The sequence below is a fragment of the Caloenas nicobarica genome, chromosome 5, assembly GCF_036013445.1.
Source record: "Caloenas nicobarica isolate bCalNic1 chromosome 5, bCalNic1.hap1, whole genome shotgun sequence".
NCBI lineage: Eukaryota > Metazoa > Chordata > Aves > Columbiformes > Columbidae > Caloenas > Caloenas nicobarica.
The window spans coordinates 19,738,035-19,757,737 of NC_088249.1; the positions used below are offsets into that span (position 1 = coordinate 19,738,035).

The window sequence follows — 19,703 nt, forward strand, 5'->3', positions numbered from 1 at the left end:
TGAAAAGAAGCATAAGCTATGCTATCTTTAACATCATTCTGATTTTTGATCTAGGTAAGCAAGTAATAGTCCACAGATATATATACATTTCATCATCTGAGATCAAAATTAACAGTTTGTGAATGCCTTCTGTTTTCACCCTATTAGGACAGTAACAATATTTGCTTTCATCAGTTCAGGCTTGTGGATCATTCACCTGCGGTAAGGCTGAACTCCCTGAATAAGTCATTTGCTACAAATAAGGCGCCTAGCTCATCTTGAAACTATGATATCCTGAGGCCTAGAACAGAAGATGTTCATCAAAGAGGACAAAGATTCCTCCAGGATCGGTCATTGAAGTTTGAAATTCTAGTAAGCACGTACTTTCAAAGGATACCTCTTGAAATCAAACTTACACCTAGTTATTTCACTGAAATTAAATACTACATCCACACCCAATGGGAACCTCTGGCTCTACTTAATTTCAAACAAACTCCAGCATGCAATGGAAGCGTGCAGAAGCACAACTATTTGCTGCTTGTCTTGTGGGCTTTGGCAGCTAAGACATATTTAACAAACAAAACAAAAGAACCATCCTTCTCATTAGAATCTTCAGTAAATAGGTCACAGAAAAAAACACTTTGCATAGATGTTTCTACCTAGAACTACACCATTTGAAATCATATGGCAGTCTTTTATTCAGCAAAATTTCAGTGACTTTACTATTACAATAGCCACACAGGTTGCCTAAAATACCTGTTATAGCTGGAGAAAATAGCAAATATACAGAATATAGAGTGTAATTCCAAAACGTCATAATAAAAGGTGTTGGGGGAAGGATGCGGTTCCTTACACAATGATTGTACTTTGCCATCAATCATAACTGGATTCATTTTGCCATTGTAGAAAATAAGTGTTATCATGCGATTTGGATTTGAGAAACTGCACACTCACAGGCTGCTGGGTTTCAAGAATTGGTTGAGTGAAATGAGCAAAGGAAAGGATTAAAACCTTCTCTCCCAACATAAGCAGTCTGATGAAGTGAAAAGTCTAAGCATTCCACAGTGAAAGTGCTTCAGTCTTTGCTTCCAATCCACTTCTAACAACTTCTCCTTATCTCTAGTTGGTCACTGTAAAAAGTTTTCTCTTTGGTTCCCTTCTCCCTCAGGAAAGTTTTGCCTCTTTTTTTTTTTTTTTTCTTTCTTTATGGTGAACTTTTGCTCATTCCCAAGCTCAGAAGAAAGTGAGATTCATTTAAAAAACAAAAAACCAAAAAAACCAAAAAAACCAAAACAAACAAAAAAAGCAAAACAAACCAAAACAAACAACAAATAAACAAACAAACAAAAACCACAAAAAAGCCCAAAACACTGAAAGAAATGAAGAATTAGAATCCACCATTGAGCTGGCAATAAATCCAGAATTCTTGGCAGTCACAAAGTCAATGGAGTCGCTGGAACATTATATGATTTTGAGAGCAGCATCACGGTTTTAATACAAGCATGATGCTTCATGTCTTGCATGTAAACCTCAAGGACTCAGAACGTATTCCAGCCAATGAATTCAAGGAAGTAAAAAAGCAAATTCTAAGACCACCCACTGCTTATAAAGCACAGATCATTGTGCAAAACTTCCAAAAGCTGAAGATAAAGGAAGGGTAATTTAGAGGGACAGTGTATACTTGTGTTTTCAAAATTCCTTGGCTAATCAAATGTTCAGTTAATGTTCATCTTTGTATACTTGAATGAAAAAAACAAAACCAAACAAAGAAACCCAAACAAACAAACAAAAACCCAACAACAAACAAAAAACAAACAAACAAACAAACAGGATTTATACACAATTCTCCCTGCTGAACTTATTTTAGCTCATAGTAGAACTTGAGGCCTTTCCCATAATAAATATTTTTAAAAGATCTTTCTTATTTGTTTTCTCTGTTTATTTGCCTTCTTGCTCCTACTTCTCCATACTGATCATAACTCAGACCTCTAAATAAAACAGGGCTTGAACCATGTAAGTTAATAGCGACCTGTCCGTTGGCATCATATTTTGCATCAGGTTTTCAGCAATTTACTATTTTATATTCCAAATTCTACATGAATACTGCAGAGCTGGGAGCACTCAGAACTTCCCTCATTTAGGCTTTACCTGAACATGCTGTGTCAACAAATGCTGCTCTATTAAAGAGAGGTGCAACTTAATGACAGCTATCTGTTACATACTGATAACCTTCATCTCCCACTGAGAAGAGTCAGAGAATGCCTAAAGCTTCTTAATCATAATGAAAAGTAGAACCAGTTTCTATCATAAAAATATATAGTATTGGGGGACATTTTCAGAGTACTTTTGCAAACAGGTATCAAGGTTTGATACTGCACGCTGTCAACCTTTCTTATTCCAGGTATACTGGGAGGAAGCTAATCAAACAAGAAAGTAGCCTTTTTGGTAGCACTCAAAACTCCAGCTTTCAGCTGGAGGTAGGAAATGCAGAATGGGGAATGGAAATATTTCCAGTTATTTGAAGCTCAACAGCAGCTTCTGGGTTCAAGGTTGTACCTATTTTATCTGAATTGCTTTTGCCCATTCCTAGCAACCCTGTTTTAATATGCACTTATTTTCCTGTACTACAGGACACCCAGAAACTTAACATCCCTCAAACAGCTTCGACAGCAAAGTGGTTAATGTTTGAAGAATGAGTCATTCTTTCCTTTGCCATGATATTGTGTTCTTATTGTACAACCTTGTACAGTACTCAGCAATATTTTTTAAAGATTTAAAAAGCAAAGAGTTACAAAACCATTTGCAATTAACTTGAAATAGAAAAGATAGCACTTTTTTTAAATCCCATTATATAGTACACCGTATAAATTACAGAGTATTCAAATGCATAAATGCATCTGGGTAACATTTATCAAATGTAATTTTTTCATTGTTGTTGAGGGGGTTACTTTTTGCAGAGTTTTTTTTCTTTGTCCTAGGCACCCCCATTTCCCCTCACTATCACGTATGACAGTGCTCCAGGTCTGAGACATTGCTGTTGCAGTATCGCATGTTGTTGGGGATGTGGCAGTCTGTGTAGTTAATGCCCCCATTTGGGGTATAAATGGGCTGCAGTCTGAAATCTCCTTTAAGGAGCTGATCATTATTTAAGGAGACAATCTGGAAGCTGGTTTCCGTCATCTCCAGGATGGAGTTGTCCTTCTTGGTCCCTGCCTCGCAGTAGTCATCTTTCCGACGGCCCCGGTTATATTTCCACTTCTGGGAGGTGTAACGCCCTTTTTTGTGCATATGCCAGCAAAAAATGCTGAGCAGGACCACAAGGACAAATATCACTGCACCCCCAATCAACCCTGCCAGCAGAAATGGGGAGCCCAGGTTCTGAGAAGTTGTCTGCTCATGGCTGGAGGGGATGTTGCTGCCATCGCTCAGAAAGGAAGCCTTGGTTGTGGCTTCTGAACAGACAGTGTCTTCTCCAGTTCGGTAATTGTTATAAGTATCCAGTGGAACCAAACAAATCCGATAGGTGGATTTGGGCTCCAGATTTACCAAGCTTAAGTGTTGCTTCTCACCACTAACTATTCGTTCCTGAACAATTCCTCCTACCAGACTATGGCCCATTTTAACCCATGTGAGTTTATATGCCATCGCGGTAAAAAGAGACATCCAGTTAACTTGGATGCAAGTGTCATTCACAAAACGGATGGATAGTTGAATCCGTTCGGATATAGGAGGTGTCACCCTTTCTGTGTCCTCCCTGTCAGGCACAGTGGGGAGTGTGGCTATGGTGGGAGTGAGAGGATTATACTTGCTACTTGGGGGAGGAACTGATGAGGTGGGAGCTAATGTAGTTGGCATGGCTGTGGCTGGGACTGGGGTGATGATAATTGGCAGGCCAGGGGTGGTGGTAGGGCATGACAACATATTCATATTGAGCTCCCTGACTGCCATACCTCGGACCTGCTCTGGTCCCTGGCACATAAAACCCCGTACATTGATGGAAGCGGGAATAAATTTGAGCCATTCAGTGACCCACTTAATACTACAGTCACACAACCAGGGATTATTTCTTACAGTGAGTTGCCTCAGGTTGTGGAGATTATCAAATACCCCCTTTACCAACATCCGAAGTTGATTGTTGGAAATATCAAGCCGTTCCAGCTTGTGGAGGTTTGAAAAGGCTGTAAGTGGTATATGGGTTATCTGGTTGTCCTGCAAGTAGAGCCTTAGCAGGTGTGTACCTGGAAGATCAGGAGGTGGGTAGGTCAGTGAATTCCGCACTATTGAGAATTCCTTGAGCTTGGAAAGGTGGCTGAAGGTGCCTTCAGCTATGCCTTTATTAGTAAGGAGATTGCCATCCAAAATCAGACGCTCCAGACTTGTAAGATTCTGGAAGGCCAGGTCTGAAATGACAGCAATTCGGTTTTCATCTACTCGAAGTTCTTGTAAGTCCACTGGAAGGCCTACTGGTACGCTGCTTAAATGATTCTTCGACAAGAACAGAAGCTTGAGGCTGATGGCTTCTCGGAATGCCCCATCCTCAACACCAACAGTGGAGATAGAGTTGTCATCCAGGTGCAGCTCTTCCAGCTTCAAAAGCTGAGCAAGGGCAGCCCGAGAAATGGTCTGAATGTTGTTTTCCTGCAGGTGGAGAACCCTGACATTCTTGGGCAGGTTCATGGGGAATTCATCTAATTGGTTGCCATACAGGTAGACTGTGTGCACGGACTGGACATTGTGCAACTCTGCAGGAAATCCAGCATTATTAATTTGGTTATTATGGAGGTAGAGGACGGTTACACCCTCCGGTATCCCAAGAGGCACTGAGGTCAAGCTTCGCTCATTACAGTAGACAAAGTTTCGGTCACAGCGGCACACTTTTGGGCAGGCCCAAGATTTGGAGACCTGCATGTACAGCCCCAGGGAAAAGATAAGCCATGATTTCATGAGAACAGCCCAATCTGTGGGCCACATTCTAGTCCACGAACCCATTTTAATCTAATTTAAAGAAATAAAGTACCAAAGTGTTAAAGAATGGATAACAATAATAAAGCACGGGTAGCAAAATCTCACATCATAAAATTGGCTTCTATTTATGTCCAGTGTTCAGGCTGGAGTTAAAGTCCTGGAGGCTAAGTATAAAATAATCCTTTTATAATTGGCCTACTTCCTACTTTTGATAAGAAAGCCACAGTCTTATTAGCCAGGGTTACAAAGTTTGTTGCCTTCTTCCATGTGTGCTAAAAGAAACAATAGCCGTGTCTTTGCAGGTGAGCAACAGGTTAATTTAAAGCTACCAAGAGTTGTCTGTATATGAGTTGCTTGGAGGGATAATATTTCCTTTCACTGAAGTCCGTTGGTGTTACACTCAGCTTTCTGAAGTCAGCAATGTCCTCATATCAGCTATCTGCCGTATCTGGCCTGCCTGTAAAAGAAAAAAGAAAAGGCTGAATAGCATGAAATGTCTAACAGTGAAGATCAAGCCCATTGGAACACTATTCTAAGGCTGTGCTCTTTATGGCTATCTGGAAAAAAAAAAAAAAGGCATTAATATTAAACGTTGCTTAATATTACTGTTAAATAGTCTCGAAAAAGATTTGATGCGAAGTCATTGTAGTGATTGAAGGACTTTCAGCAACTTAAGTGAAGGCTGGATCTATCACTCGTGTTTGTGTATTGTACTTCCATTCTTTGTCCTCTCATAGTCTGTTTCAAATCCTAAAACTAAAACATTTTATGAACCTAAAACTAAACCATTTAACTGGAAATTTTTGCTCAGGCATTTTTTTGTCTTTTGCAGAACCACTGACTTTAATAAATGCTGTTCACTGATGCCTGACAGAGTAGACTCTGGGCCGTATTATTTAATCACACTCTATGTTTTTTTCATTTCCTCCCAGACTCTGGAATGTTCTGCTTCTATTTCTGTAATGCCATTATGTATGTTCTCCAGCGTAATGCACACTGCCAGATTATTGCACCTCACTACAGTGAATTAGCTACTTATGAGGAGAGTCTTCTAAATAAGTACGGTAATCCACAAATACAAAACACCTCGCTGTAAGGCATATATTTGCTAAAACTATCATCTTGATATTGTTTCTGATGTGAACCATGCTGTCAACAGACTTCAGAATTAGCTTTTTGCTAAATGAAACAGGCTCACATCTGCTAAGTTATTGCTTTAGGATATCAGCTCAAACTGCAGCAGTTTTGCAGGAGAGCACTCTTGAAACCATAAAGGTTAGATATTTCTTTTGATTCTGCTACACAGTTGTCTGTGAATGGCTACATAGACAAATTTGTTAGCTTTAGTATAGACGAGTTCACTAATCTTTATTTTCAGCTTTTAAGTGTACTTTTAAACCTTTACCTTCCCAGACACTATTTATTATTCAGATCTATAAGTAAACTATTCAAGTCTCTAAAGCATGCAATGAAAGATCCTGTGTTGTATGATGTTATCATGTCTTGTTATATGTTGATTTCAATGACTGAAAAAAAATGCTGCATTTTACATATTAGAACCGAATGGAGGATATAAACCTTGACAAGTGCCAGGCATGTTTTCCAGATTTGGTTGACACAGAACAAAACTTGTTGGCTGGGATTTCAGGAAAACAAAATTTCAGTGAACAGAAATAATATTTAAAAGTCTTTATTCCTTTATTTAAGAAGTTTAAGCACCATCCCGATAATTCAGAAATAAATGCAATTCAGGAGTACATGAAAACTTGTTCTTCTGCTACAGCTGTGTAGCTTATAATAAATGCCGGTTTTGGGAACCCCATTGACTGAGAGTGTAGAAAGTCTTTTTAGGAGTCAAACTGTTATAACCCTGCAACCTTGCACTTCTAGATTACTATACTTATTGGAGCACCATCAGGTATCAACCTCAAGGCTAGAACACCTGGAGATAAAAAGTGGGACCCTGAAAAGTCCTGTAGCTTATCATTATGAATTCAAATGGTAAAGGTACTTATACTGTAATGCAGCCTATATTGTGTGTTGTCCTTTTCCAGAAACAGTAAGATTAGCTTCTCCACTGTTCAAGGTTTTCTCTCTTGCACGCATATTTCAGTCAAGAGTGGTTTATTTTCAATTATGTAAGATGACGTGATACTGTAGAGAAACTCTAACAGGATTATATTCAAACATGAGGCTAAGTGTGACAGTTTATCCGCCTTTAATATGGCCTGGCTCCCATCTAGATCATACCGCTCTGATCCGTCATGACACTGTCTTCTTAAAATAAGAAAAGACATGCAGAGCCTCCTGTGAGATGCTTGGGATGACACAGGATAATAGTGGTTCTCTCACTCCCTTTCTATTACCGGAGAGAGACAGTCTATACCTCCTAAAAGGGCCAATACCCTGCTCTGAGCTCTTTTGATTGTAATTCCAGTTGCTGATTAGGTTTTATTTGACTCCTGGGTATGATAGAAAGCCCAGCTGAGGACGTGCAGCCACAGGCAGCTGCAGCTCGTCATTTGCTGGGAATGTCCTAAGGAGGGAGTGTCACATTAAAATTGATTTATGTATTCACCTTATTCTAGGACTATGCCCAGAGTATCTCTCACCTAGGTAAATGTGACATCTGAATAAAAGATTTCAGTAATGATTCTATCAAATTTGGTCAAACACACAGCACTTCTCATTAGATATTACAAATAAAAGACTTTTGACTGGATAGTCACATAAGCATATCAGCACTTTGGAAGCTGGCACTCTGGAGTTTATCTTCTTTTTATTGTTACATGGATTTTGCCCTTAGAAATCTGTATAAACTTTCCTGTTGTTTCCTACCCTTATGACAGTGAAAAAGGGAGTCCTTTTATCAATGCCAGTATCCTGATCTCCAGCTATCAGTCCTTAATAAACCGATACTATAAAACTCAGTACAGAAAATATGCGTTGATAACTACTGTTTATTGTATTAAGCAAGAGCACAAGTACAAATCTAATTACATACTTCAGGGTTGACTATGGTGTTACAGAGGGAAGAAATGAGGAAGCAAGGATATAAATCAATGTATTTAAATAAATTATTTGGGAAAAGCTTTATCTCCGTAGTCTGTTACAACTGTTTAATAATAACTCATAGTAGTGGTTATAGTTGCAGTATTTTTCAGCAAATCTCAGGGACCCAAACAAAAAAGTGAGTTGTGTACCTGCGATAGAAATCTCTACCCCAAAGATATTAAAAAGATTGAAGAGTTGACCAAACTGCTTGATTTAAAAAAAAGAAACTCTCTGAAGGAAAAACATCCTCAGCAAATTCCAGAAAGCTGGAAAAGCTGAAACAGTTTGTTCTTTAGCAAATTGCCAAAACTGAAGGCAGCTAGAGTAACTGAGCTTTCTCTCCATCCCTGCCATGCTGGCTTCCAAAAGCAAGCTCTCTGTTTTCAATATTCTTACAAGAACTGAACTGAGTGTCTCTGTGAATTAACTGATCATTTGCAGAATTTGAATTTTAGAAATGGAGGAACTAAGGGCACTCAATATCCTTAGCTTTCATGACTGCAAATCTTGGGAATCAACTCAAACTATAGATGGCAGTAATTTTGCTTAGTGTGAAGCTGGAAAGTTCTAAAAACCAATCCAGGAAGAGAGGGTGAGGGTAAGAAAATCTGTCACAGTTAACTTAAAATCAAAGAAGCAACAAGCAAATACCTCAATAATAATACATCTGCCCATCAACACCTTGGTCGTTTTGGTTTCTATTTCCTTACCCTGCAAACTTGTTTTCTGTTACATTATTTCTCACTGTAGCCTCCTTAGAGCATAAGCCATGTCTTCCAAATGTCTAGGACATTTCCTGTCTTACTGCAGCCAGAATATTAAATCCCATTAGGATTTAAGGAATGATATAATAAAGTTGAGAAAAGCACATTGAAATAGATGAGAACACAACCCTACATTTTAGGTGGCCACGTCTGAAAATTTGGCTTAGTGGCCTGAGTTCCTGACATCAATGGAAATGTTCCCTTTCACATCTTGAGAGGAGTTTCTGATCAAAATTTTTATCTCACTGTCTTTTTTCAAACCTGCCTTATTTAAATTCCCTTTTGGCATGACTAATGCTAGCTGGAGAAGAACAATTTTGGCTTTGTGTACTGGAAAAAAAATTCAAATTTGCTTTTGTTCAACACTGGAACTGAACAGCTCCTGTCAGATATTTTCATTAAAGGTATTCAAAGGCTGAAACAACTGGCCGCAAGTTGGGAAGATTTTATTAATCTCCCATTCACTGGTCAGAAGCATACACACAACTTCAAGCTTTAGTCACTGTGCTGTGCACAGCCATGAAATACTTTAGCTTCAATAAACAAACATGTTTCAATAATAAATATACTAGTGAAAATGCTAATTGATCATAAATTTGTTGTATCTAGGGAAAAAAAAAAAACAGCAACCCACTAGAAGCCTGCTTATGGACGTCTTTCCTGCCACATTGGCCAGTATTGCCTCAGTGGCTCTGTCTATGGTGTCTAAAGAAGCTCCAAAGCTGCCCCCAGGGCCATCCTCCCCCCATTTCATGCTGCAGTCTTCCAAACATGCAGTCCCAAGTGCAGCAGTCAAGGTCCCTGTGGCTGCCTGAGAACCTACGAATGTTCAGGGGAGGGAGATAACAGAATCAAGGGAGGAGATGGCATATGGAGCACAGCCTGCATATGAATAGTTACAGCCCTATGTTATAAGCACAAGAGTTTTGTTGTGCTCCTGAAGCCAGGTTGTCTGTCTTCATTAGTCTTCTCATGTTTTATATTAGGGCTATTAATTTTTTTAGAGGGAATAAAATTAATAATGCTTAGTTATTCTTTCCTTCAAGGAATCCTGAAAATAAAAACAGGTCCTCGGAATCCAAGTTTTTTTCTCTGATATTCTAACTACTCAGCACCACTTTTTCTAGCAGTTCATCCATTTATCTGAACCTGAGTGCCATGCACCATAAATTGAAAGGCAAGCAAAACCAAAACCAAATAGTCATATCTACTGTTTCCACTACTACACCTCAGTGACTCTCATCTAGCACAAAACCATTTCTCATAAATTCTCTCAGCTTTACTGCAGACCAAGGTCATAATCAAATCAATCTTACTCTACATAATTAACATACAGTCAGTACAAGGCTATTATGTCTGGAATTGAATGACAACCACAAAACAAATCTAATTCCATTCTTCTGAAACCTAGTACAGAGTTCTTAGTGCTTAAGAAAAATGTCTTTGTATTTCTATCATCTGGTAACAAAAATAATTGTGGAATAATACCTGACAAATTCCCTTTTTCCACATAAGAAGGGTTCACTTCTACATATAAATGAACATCCTGCTTTTTTTTAACTGATTAGGAGTCTAAGGTGATGGTTTACTGTATATGTTTCTCTATGAATTACTTGGGTTTGAACTTTGTGTTGAAAAATTAATATGAGGCTATAAGCTCTCCATGAAAGGCACAGAGAAAATGACCCAAAGGAACCAAAATGCTTTTACAGGAAACTCTTTTGCGTGCTTGCTGCTGTGGCTGCTTCATACTTATGGATGTGTATTATGTAAGAAGAAGAGCTAAGGAGGAAGAAAAAGAGGCGAAGAGGGAGAGGAGAAACCATCCTTAGTGCCCTCTTCTAAAGTGAATATTGATGTCAGGATAATGATCAGTAGCTAGTACTGGAAGGAAACATTAAAGTGTCTCTGTACACTATTACAGACACTATGAGGTCTATATGGACAGATTTTGGCAGAGAAAGACGTTATTGCCTTTGCAATACTATTATAAAAATGATTCAGCAAATGCACACAAATGAGCTTTTCCCTCAAGTATTCTATTCTGCTCTGATCAGGACATTTCTAGTTTTGTTTCACAGTTTACACTTACAATTATTGTCAAAAGCTCAGATCAGACAGCCTTCTGGAGCCAAGTGAAATGGATTTGGATCTACTTTGGTGGAGGCAGGAGAAAGTTTAGACTACATCTTGCAACAATGGGTGTTAAGAGATGATTTGCCATCCTTCTCCCACTTGCTCTTCCCTAACCTTTTGCTCCTCCAAGTCTTTTATCTCTTTCCAGCTACATTCCTGCAAATTATTAATCAGACACATTTCCCAGAAGGATGCAGGCCTCAGGAAATCCCTTTTAAAAGGCATAGTATTATAATCAACAAAAGTTTTGCCTTTCAAAATTTGGGTCGTGTACAGGTTTTTGTCAGTCAACAGGAATCTGGCAGAGCCCAATTGCTGATCGCCAGGAGAGGGAGCTAAGACAGAAGGAAACTTTCTCTCTCCTACATAAACAAATAAATAAATAAATGTGGGACGCGTTTTCTTCCCACTTTGTCCATCTCCACATGCATTCACACACTTCTCCTTCCTCACAGATGCCTGGGATCACCAGTGATTGCTGGCATGTTTGACAACGTCTCTGTAACACGCTTAACAAATTGTTTGAGCAGTATAGCACTTTGTTTAAGGGAAAATTAATATTTCTATATTCTAATACAGAGCATTATTCCCAGCTTTAATTTGATGTACTTCATGGTTCAAGACTGTTTTTCACTTGTGGCTTACTACAGAGTGCAATTATTGCATAGATATTAGGAGACATGCAAGAGGCAGAGGGGGAAAGAGTGCTAGCAATGGAAAAAAAAAAAAGTTTATGAGGGATATTGCTTATCTACAGCAGATTTTTCTCCTTTTAGATTAGTAGGAATCAAAGGCAGATCAAAAGAGAGAATTAACTATAAGACATAATCACTAGAGTACCAATGTACTCCAGGAAGTGGGGTTGAAATAGGTACAAGAACAATACCATAAAGGCTTTAGGTGGAGCCATGAGTTTAAGGCTGCCATCCATTCGCTGGGCACTGCCCTGTGCCAGGCATTACTACTCAGCTTCTCAGCCTTGTTCATAAGTGGGCATTGAAGTGCCAAAGATCAGATGTGGAGAGTACAGCCTGCGTAGACTGATGTATCTTCGTTCCTGCATTTACTTAACAGTTATTTATTTATGATAGAAGGAAGTTATTCTCAAAATTTGTTGTTGCATTAACTTCATCAAGACTGTATGACCTTTGATAATTAATAAACATCTGAGCCTAGAAACATTTGTGTTTCCATTCTGCGACAAAAAAAAATTCATCCTTGCTCATGCACACAGATGTCCTATAGGTTAATACAAATTTTGTCCTAGTCAATGTTATGTCAAGGAATGTGACTATTTTTAGTAATAGTAAAGAATATAGCTCTTTCAATTTCAGAAATGAAAGACTATAGAACATCTAATGGAAAGCATCAAAGAAAAAGCACATTTCCTGCTGTAAGCTGCATTAGTAGACACTGTTGTGCTATCCATCCAAATTTATCTTTTGGTTTGTCATACCACCCAGTCCAATCTGAATGCCTGTCTGCATGAATTAATCTTACACAGACCATTGCTATTGATCATTTCAGCTTCTGGCAGAAACAGAAGTAAAGTTCTAGAAATGGAAAACTTCCACTAAGGATTTCATGCCTGTGGAGTCCTGAATTTTAATGGAATCATCGAAAACAACTATTTCAGCTAATTGTAGCTGTCAGAGTAAAAGGTAATGAGGACACACATGGCAGATTAAAAGCAAAATCTTTAATTGCCTGTGTAAAAGCATGTAAGACTCCCTTGTAGAACACAAAGGCGAAGGAAATGTGCAGAACTCCAGGTTTTTAACTAAAGTGACCTTCCGAGTAACGTAGGACTTCAAGGCAGCCCAAAGTCATTGATAGCTCAAGCATCTGTTTATAAGGAAATATCTCTGCTTCAATTATTAAATTGCTGATTGTTGAAAATTTACTCCAGATGGTGGCCATCACGATATTTTCACTCCAGTGGGCAAAGAGAAACAGATGATCACCTCCAGGACTCATATTAAATGGAGTACTGCACCTACTAGCAAAGGGCTATTGTTGTCTTTATTAACCTTCCCCCAAGGCCTAGTCTATTTTTTCACCAGTCTAATGTTGCACTGTTCAAAACTTAACAAATTTGTCAAAAAGTGAGAACGATCTGTTTAGTACAGTGGTGAATTAATTCTTTAGTCTTTAATCCCCAAAGAAATGATCTCAGGTGAAATAGTTTTCATGGTCTCATCTAGGACTACATAAACTCAGCAATGTACTTTGCAATGATGTAAAACTAGATTGAGAAAGTTGGAAATGGCAGATGAAAAGAATCTCACAGGAGGAGCTACCTGGAACATTTCAAGAAAATACATTTTCATTAAAATATTTGGTTTCACTGAAGCTAAATGTTTCATGGAGATTTGTCCATTTTAATTATGTTTTCAATAAGACATGCACCTGAGGTTCAAGGCTTTCCGATCATTTATGATCAGAGGCACAGAGAGAAAATAACATAGGTGAAGTAAAAAATTGACCTTTTTACCCAAAAAGGTAAGTTTTGACACAATTTCATTTCATGAAAGCATTCATAACATAGTGTTTAAATTCCACATTTTAAAACCGTGAAAGTTGTGTGGAATTATCTGCCTCTGGACAGCTGCACTTAACACAGTAAAAGCAAAAGAGATATATTTTTTGTTTGCTTTCTTGACTCTTTTCCAAAGGGCTTACAGCTTTCTGTGACAAAAACTGGACACTCTTGTTTGAGAAAAAAAACCTAATAATACTAAACTAAGTTAAAATAATTCCCCTTTTGGAACACAAAATTTCTGTACTGTGTTTAGCGTAAAGCATTTTGTACTAAGAAAATACGAAGGCAAGCCGCTGTTTCTTTGCAAGAAAATTGGTCCCTACCTATAAATTATTCTAGCCTGTGAAGCAAACAGTTTGCTTTTATCTAGAGATATGTGGGCAGCCTGGCAAAATGTCTGTGGATAATCTGAAAAAAGCTGCTTTTAGTGACCTAAGTGACTAAACATTGCTTCCATGGAGACAGTATCTTGACACATTTTAAACATGTTGCATGATGCTACACCACTGATGAGATTCTGCATGGTGTCACATTACCTTGTGGGGTATCATTCATTTAGGATCTTAGGCAAATGAGTGTGGGCTGCCATGTTCTTATCGTAGCATATGGCCCAGGAAGAAAATATGGCACTAGCTGCCTCTCAACCTCTTAGGCACCTCGATATAAATAAAGCTGAAAGTATCATCATATATTCATCCTTCCACCAAAGCCAGATGGAGATCTCTTCTTCTGCTTTTAATATTACTTAGCATGCCGCTCCTTCACAGTACTAAGAACTACTCCACAAACACTATTAAGGAGCTATCAAGAAAGATTAATAAAGTTGTTTGCACCCTAACAGCTTCAGAGAACCTGTCATGTATGGTTTAGTCACTTATGGGACCACTGAACAGATGTTCTCCAGCTAGAGCACAAGTCTTGCTTATATGACGCAGCCTCTCTAACAGGCAAACAGAAGGTTATCCAGCAAATTTTTTAAATCATTGCCATCAGGTAGCTAGTTAACAGAAAAGGGGAAAGATATTAAAGTGATGGAGGAAGAATGTACAGCTAAGCCTCTGAAATCCCTATTCAGCTAAATAGCTGAATTACTTATCAGCTGTACGATATCTCATCATCAGTAGTACCTGACAAGGGTCTGGGGATTTGGATTTGTTATCTTTTCCCAGTGATCCAATCACACTTTTCTGTATGCTCAGATGGAGAAAGTGTAATATTCTCACTACTCCAGGAATGACACTAGAGCACTTCATACAGGAAACACCTTGTGCTCCTACATATCATCAGCATTTTTTTTTAAAAATATATTTTACAGCAATATAAACCACTAAAAATATAGCAGTAACTATTTTATAGCAGTATAAAAACATCAAGCATGTGGTGGCATTCTTTCAAAATCCACTGCTTACTTGGACACCAGTAAAACCTTCCCTTAGGGTGCAGAGAGGAAAGAAACACTGACAGTAGGGGGGAATAGTTTACCAAGGATATGGACAATTTATGGATTTTTTATTTTTTTCAGTTAATTTTGTTTCGTTTTGTCATTTTTTTTTCTCATTTTCATTCAGGATTCCAGTAACTCTGTATGATAATTGTTTTTAGTAAGACAGTCCTGTTGTCACTTTTCAGTATTGATGGCCAAGCACATATCCTAAGAATGTACATATCTGAGGAATAAAAGGATTGAGGGAAATATGATAGGTGGTGGGATTCAATAATTTTTTTGGTGCTATGGGGATGTGAAGACCCAACTCCTGATTCTGACAGAAAGCAAACTTTTTTTGTCACTTTGCTCTGGTTTGGTTCTCCTTTGATGAAGGGGTACAATACTACCTTTCCCCAGCAGTCATTCAGATTCCAAATTTAACTTCAAAGTTCTTTGAGAAAGGGAAGGGAAGCTGCATGAAACTACATAGAACTTAACAAAGGGCAGCTTCGGTTTTATGTACAAGTAGGAAAAAAAAAAAAAAGCTAGAAATAGGAAATAGACATGATTTTCAGTCATGGAATTAAAACCACAAGATCACCATAAGTCTTAAGGGATCACAAAGTAATAGACAGTGTCAGCAGCAAGAGCACTGCTCCTGCAGGATGAAGGAGTACAGACTAGAAGTTTAAACACTGGCTGCAACAGTTTACATCAACCAAGGAACTACTAGTTGCCTTTAATTTCTGGCAGCAGCTCAGTTCCCTGGGGAAGAAAAGACAGGGCGGAAGAAATGCTATTTACATCTGCAGCTACGATTAAAGTCACTTCTCAGTCTTCCTCCTGCTCTACCCTTTCCTTGAAGGAACAGGGACGCTGCCAGCACACGGGTGCACAAAGACAAAGCAGAGTCAAATGGACATTGTATTTCAAGAAGCTGGAAATGTGCTGCTCCAGCCAGTATTTCTTATGCCCCATGCTGATGGCTGCAGGACAGAATATTCTGTGTGAAGAGTTTCATATGCTATACAGCATCACAAGTCTTCAGACCTTCAAGAGAGGAAAGAGGATACAACAATGGAAATAAGTCTAATTTTCTCCACAATGTACAGAGTGACAGGAAAGAGCCCGCCATCTGTGTGTATGAAGAAGCAGCTCATAGCAGAACAAACTCCTGGTATTCTGTCTTAACGTTTCTGTCATTATATTTTCTCAATAACTGCTCTAAATTCTTTTTTTAAAGAGCTCTCCTAAGCTTTATTTCACTTAGGAAGTTCAAAGCCTTCATGTTGAATGAATCCTGACAAAGAGAGCACAGAAAGCAATTCAGCTTTGTTTTTCCACTTCTTTCCTTTACCTTTGAGGTCTGTGTGTGGTTGCATCAGTGAGATCAAAATTGCCAGCAGGTCCACGAATGACACCCACCAGCAGCAGAGCAAAGAACAGTCCTCTGCCATTAATGCTTCACAGTGGATGATCTTTAGCCCTGTGCAGACAGCCAACGAGAGACTCTTGCACCACTTAAACTTCCTTAATAGCTTTTAAGTGGGTCCTAAGAGGTGCAGAAGCCCGGAGTTGGCCTTCAGCCCAAAAGTAAATTCCATCTGACATGTGCCAAAGCATTCAAGCAACGAACTCCTTATCAATATGTGCCCTTGTGCTACTTTTCAGCGCAGTCATTATTGCAAGGAATCACAGTGGTATTCTTATCAGCATTTAGTGCTCATACAAAACTAGACATCTTGAATGAGTTCAGGAAGGCAGAGAGGCAGTGCACAATAAAACCTGAGAGAGGGCCAGAGGGAGAAATATTTAAAAAACAAAAAAAAAAAGAGATAGAGTTTTAAGCTGTTCTACACGCAGCAAAATATGTCCGCTCAAAAATGCAATTATTGTTTTCTTCTGTTTGCAGAGCACTCTATCTATTCAGGTCACTGCATGAATCTAATAAGAAGACACTCTTTTACATTCTCTGTGTAGATCTCTGGGTACTTTAAATGGACCTCATATGAAGATCTGCTAAGGGATTCGGGGGTTTGCTGATGGGTTTTTTGCTTTGACTAAAAACTGAGGTATGTCCCTAATACAATCTTTGTAAGCATGGGAAATCTCAGATCTTGACCTATGTCTACACCGAAATTTTAGATACTGGAAGCACAAGTTCTTTTCTTATACTTTTGCTAATAAAACATATTTGTTGTAACCCACTGTAGCAGGGTATAAAGCCAGTGTTAACTTTTTATCAAATTCATGGTATTTTCAGCATTTTTACCTCTGCTAGTCTATTCTGACCTCTAAACAATCCTTTTGTATAGAGGACTATAAGATAAGGGAAATAAAAAGCAAATCAGCTTTGATGGCCAGGGAAATATTCCTACCACATACATACTTGACAGCAGGCATAGGTTTGCACCTTCCTGCTTCATTTGATATTGGACAAATACATGCAGATGTGAAAGGATACCTATGGATTAGATGAGAAAAAAAAATCCCCAAATCCTTTGCATTATGGATAGATGAATTACAGCAGAGCCTATAAGCAGCCTGGAGAAAGGATTCTGAGAATTGAAGTAACTGCAGATGATACTTTGATTATAGAAAGGAAATTTTCTTACAGCACAAAGTCCTCTTTACTCCACCCCTGTCTTTGGGCTACTGTGTCTGTGCTGTGTTACTCAGGACATACAGCCTAGACAACAGAAGTGGCACTGAGGATTACAATAAATATGAAGGGGGGAAGTCACCCAAGCCCTCACACACACACACACACACGCTCACCCTCTACAGTGAACAGCTGACCTTAATTCAAAAAGTGGTATGAAATAATAAAGGACAAAAAATGAAACAGTTGCGGCTATTCCAGAGGCTAACAGACTTCCTGACTCATAAGAGCTTGAATGAGCTCATCCCACAGCAGTGGAGTTTGTTTACTGTATAAAATTATTTTAGAAATCCTTTCCTTGCTAGTTCAATCAAAATGAACTTCATTTCCTAATACTATACATCCTGAGAGGTATTGCCACATGCTCTATCGAAACATAGGCTTAAACTAACCCACCCTGGCAGCAATTATCTTCAAGGCTTTTGAGCCTCTTGGGAGATATTGCCCTCCTCTGTTGCAGTAAAGCAGAAAACCAAAAAAATTTACTCGAATATTCTGTACAGGACTTATATGAAGCAGATTGGCTTGCAAAGCAATAGTGTTCATTATTATTACTAATAACCAACTATTTTTGAAGCACAGATAAGGACTGTCTAAGAACTAAATGTTTAAACACATTTGCTGTGGCTGTTCTGATCACTTTCTGAGTTCACTTCCCACAAATCCTTGAGCTATTACAGATTAATTATAAATTCACAGGCACCAGTCTTCACCTGGGAAACTCCTGACTCCCATTGCCTGACAAGCACTGAATTTTTAATACCAAGAGCCACTGAGATTCATTAAAATTAGTAAGATATTTGTTTATAACAGATAATACAAAGTACTCCTTCGCACAGCAGATAGAGAAGTGAAATTTGCTACCACGAGTGTCTGTGGAACAGACAGTTTTGGCAGGTTCAAACAGGGATTCGACCATTTCATGGTCTTTGAACAGGTTCCCTTAAAGAAAAGAGGAAGGGATGCATCCTCTAATATGCCTAGTTTCACTGTTTTGGCCACTGCTGGGGGAATGCAAGGGGAATGGATGGCAAAAAGCAGCTCCAACAATTTTTTGTCTTTGTTGGGGACAAAAGTCTGAGCTAGATGGACTGCTGGTCTGTCTCAGCTGGGAATTTCTGTTTCAGTTAGTCATACTTTATGGTCAGAACTAAGGGACTGAGAACAACAGCAGAAATGTAGCATGCATGGACCTCTCCATTACACTTGCAAAGTACCTGAGTAAGAAATTAAATACAGTGCCATCCTGTAATGTATCTGATAGCTTAAAAGTCATCGACACAGCTGAAATTCTGCATTTTGAAACTCTGGATAGCTGCTAATGACAATAAATACAATATTAAACCAAAACTGACCAAATACTATCATCTCAAGCAATTGTTATTTACTCCTAAGCATTCCAGATGCAACAAAAAGGAAAAACGAGACTTCACTGTTCTATTCTGCTTTTGAGGCCATGAGTTTTTAAAGAGAGAACAAAAATAAAATGGTAAAATGATGATGCAAAAATGTGCTGGTGCCAGGGTTACAGTAAGTTCTAGTTTTTTAAATAGCAATGTCCTGCTTTAGCTTTAGAGGACTGGAAACTTTACAGAGTGAAGTAGTGACCACAGATGGAACTGAAACATATCATCATGGTTTGGACTTTTCAATGAACTCTGAATCTTTCCTGTAGATAAAAACCCAAGCCACAGTGTCTGTGTATAGAATTGCACTGCCTTCAAGCTCAGACTGTTTTTAATCCTGGGTTTCAGTTTGCAGAAATATCATTTAATTCCTTTTTTTCAATTCCACTTGTGTTCTTTGTATGATATGGATGGGATCTTTCTTCTCAGTCTCTTTTCCAAACTTTGGTAAAAGAGGTCATTAGACCAGCTGCTATATAAAGTCTGTATAAAGTCTGTGAACTTGCTAAGTGATGTCTTTTCCTTTTTGACTGCTGGGAAGACTGTCAGAGTCCTTTGTAAGAAGGACTTGCTCACTAGCTCACTTCACCTTCTTTGAGAGAAGATATTTTGAAAGATCCTCATCCTATAGAATCCATAACTTTGGCTGTGCTTCAATGTAAAGAGAGTTTAGCAAAAATGTTAGCTTTTTCGAAATTTGATACTTTTGACATAAAATATCAGAATAAATATAATGACGAAAAGGAAAAACAAAAACCAAAACAAAAAC

General features: G+C 38.5%; 1 protein-coding gene across 5 annotated transcripts in view; it reads right to left on the minus strand.

The window, feature by feature from the left end:
* Window positions 1-659: 659 nt before the first annotated feature.
* Window positions 660-19,703, minus strand: part of FLRT2 (fibronectin leucine rich transmembrane protein 2) — a 61,103-nt gene continuing 42,059 nt past the window's right edge. For all 5 annotated transcript variants that reach the window (XM_065635692.1, XM_065635694.1, XM_065635690.1 and 2 more), the window contains one exon: window positions 660-5,401. In XM_065635692.1, coding sequence (XP_065491764.1) covers window positions 2,980-4,968 — 1,989 coding nt within the window. In that variant the 5' untranslated portion in view covers window positions 4,969-5,401 and the 3' untranslated portion in view covers window positions 660-2,979. The remainder of the gene's footprint in view (window positions 5,402-19,703) is intronic.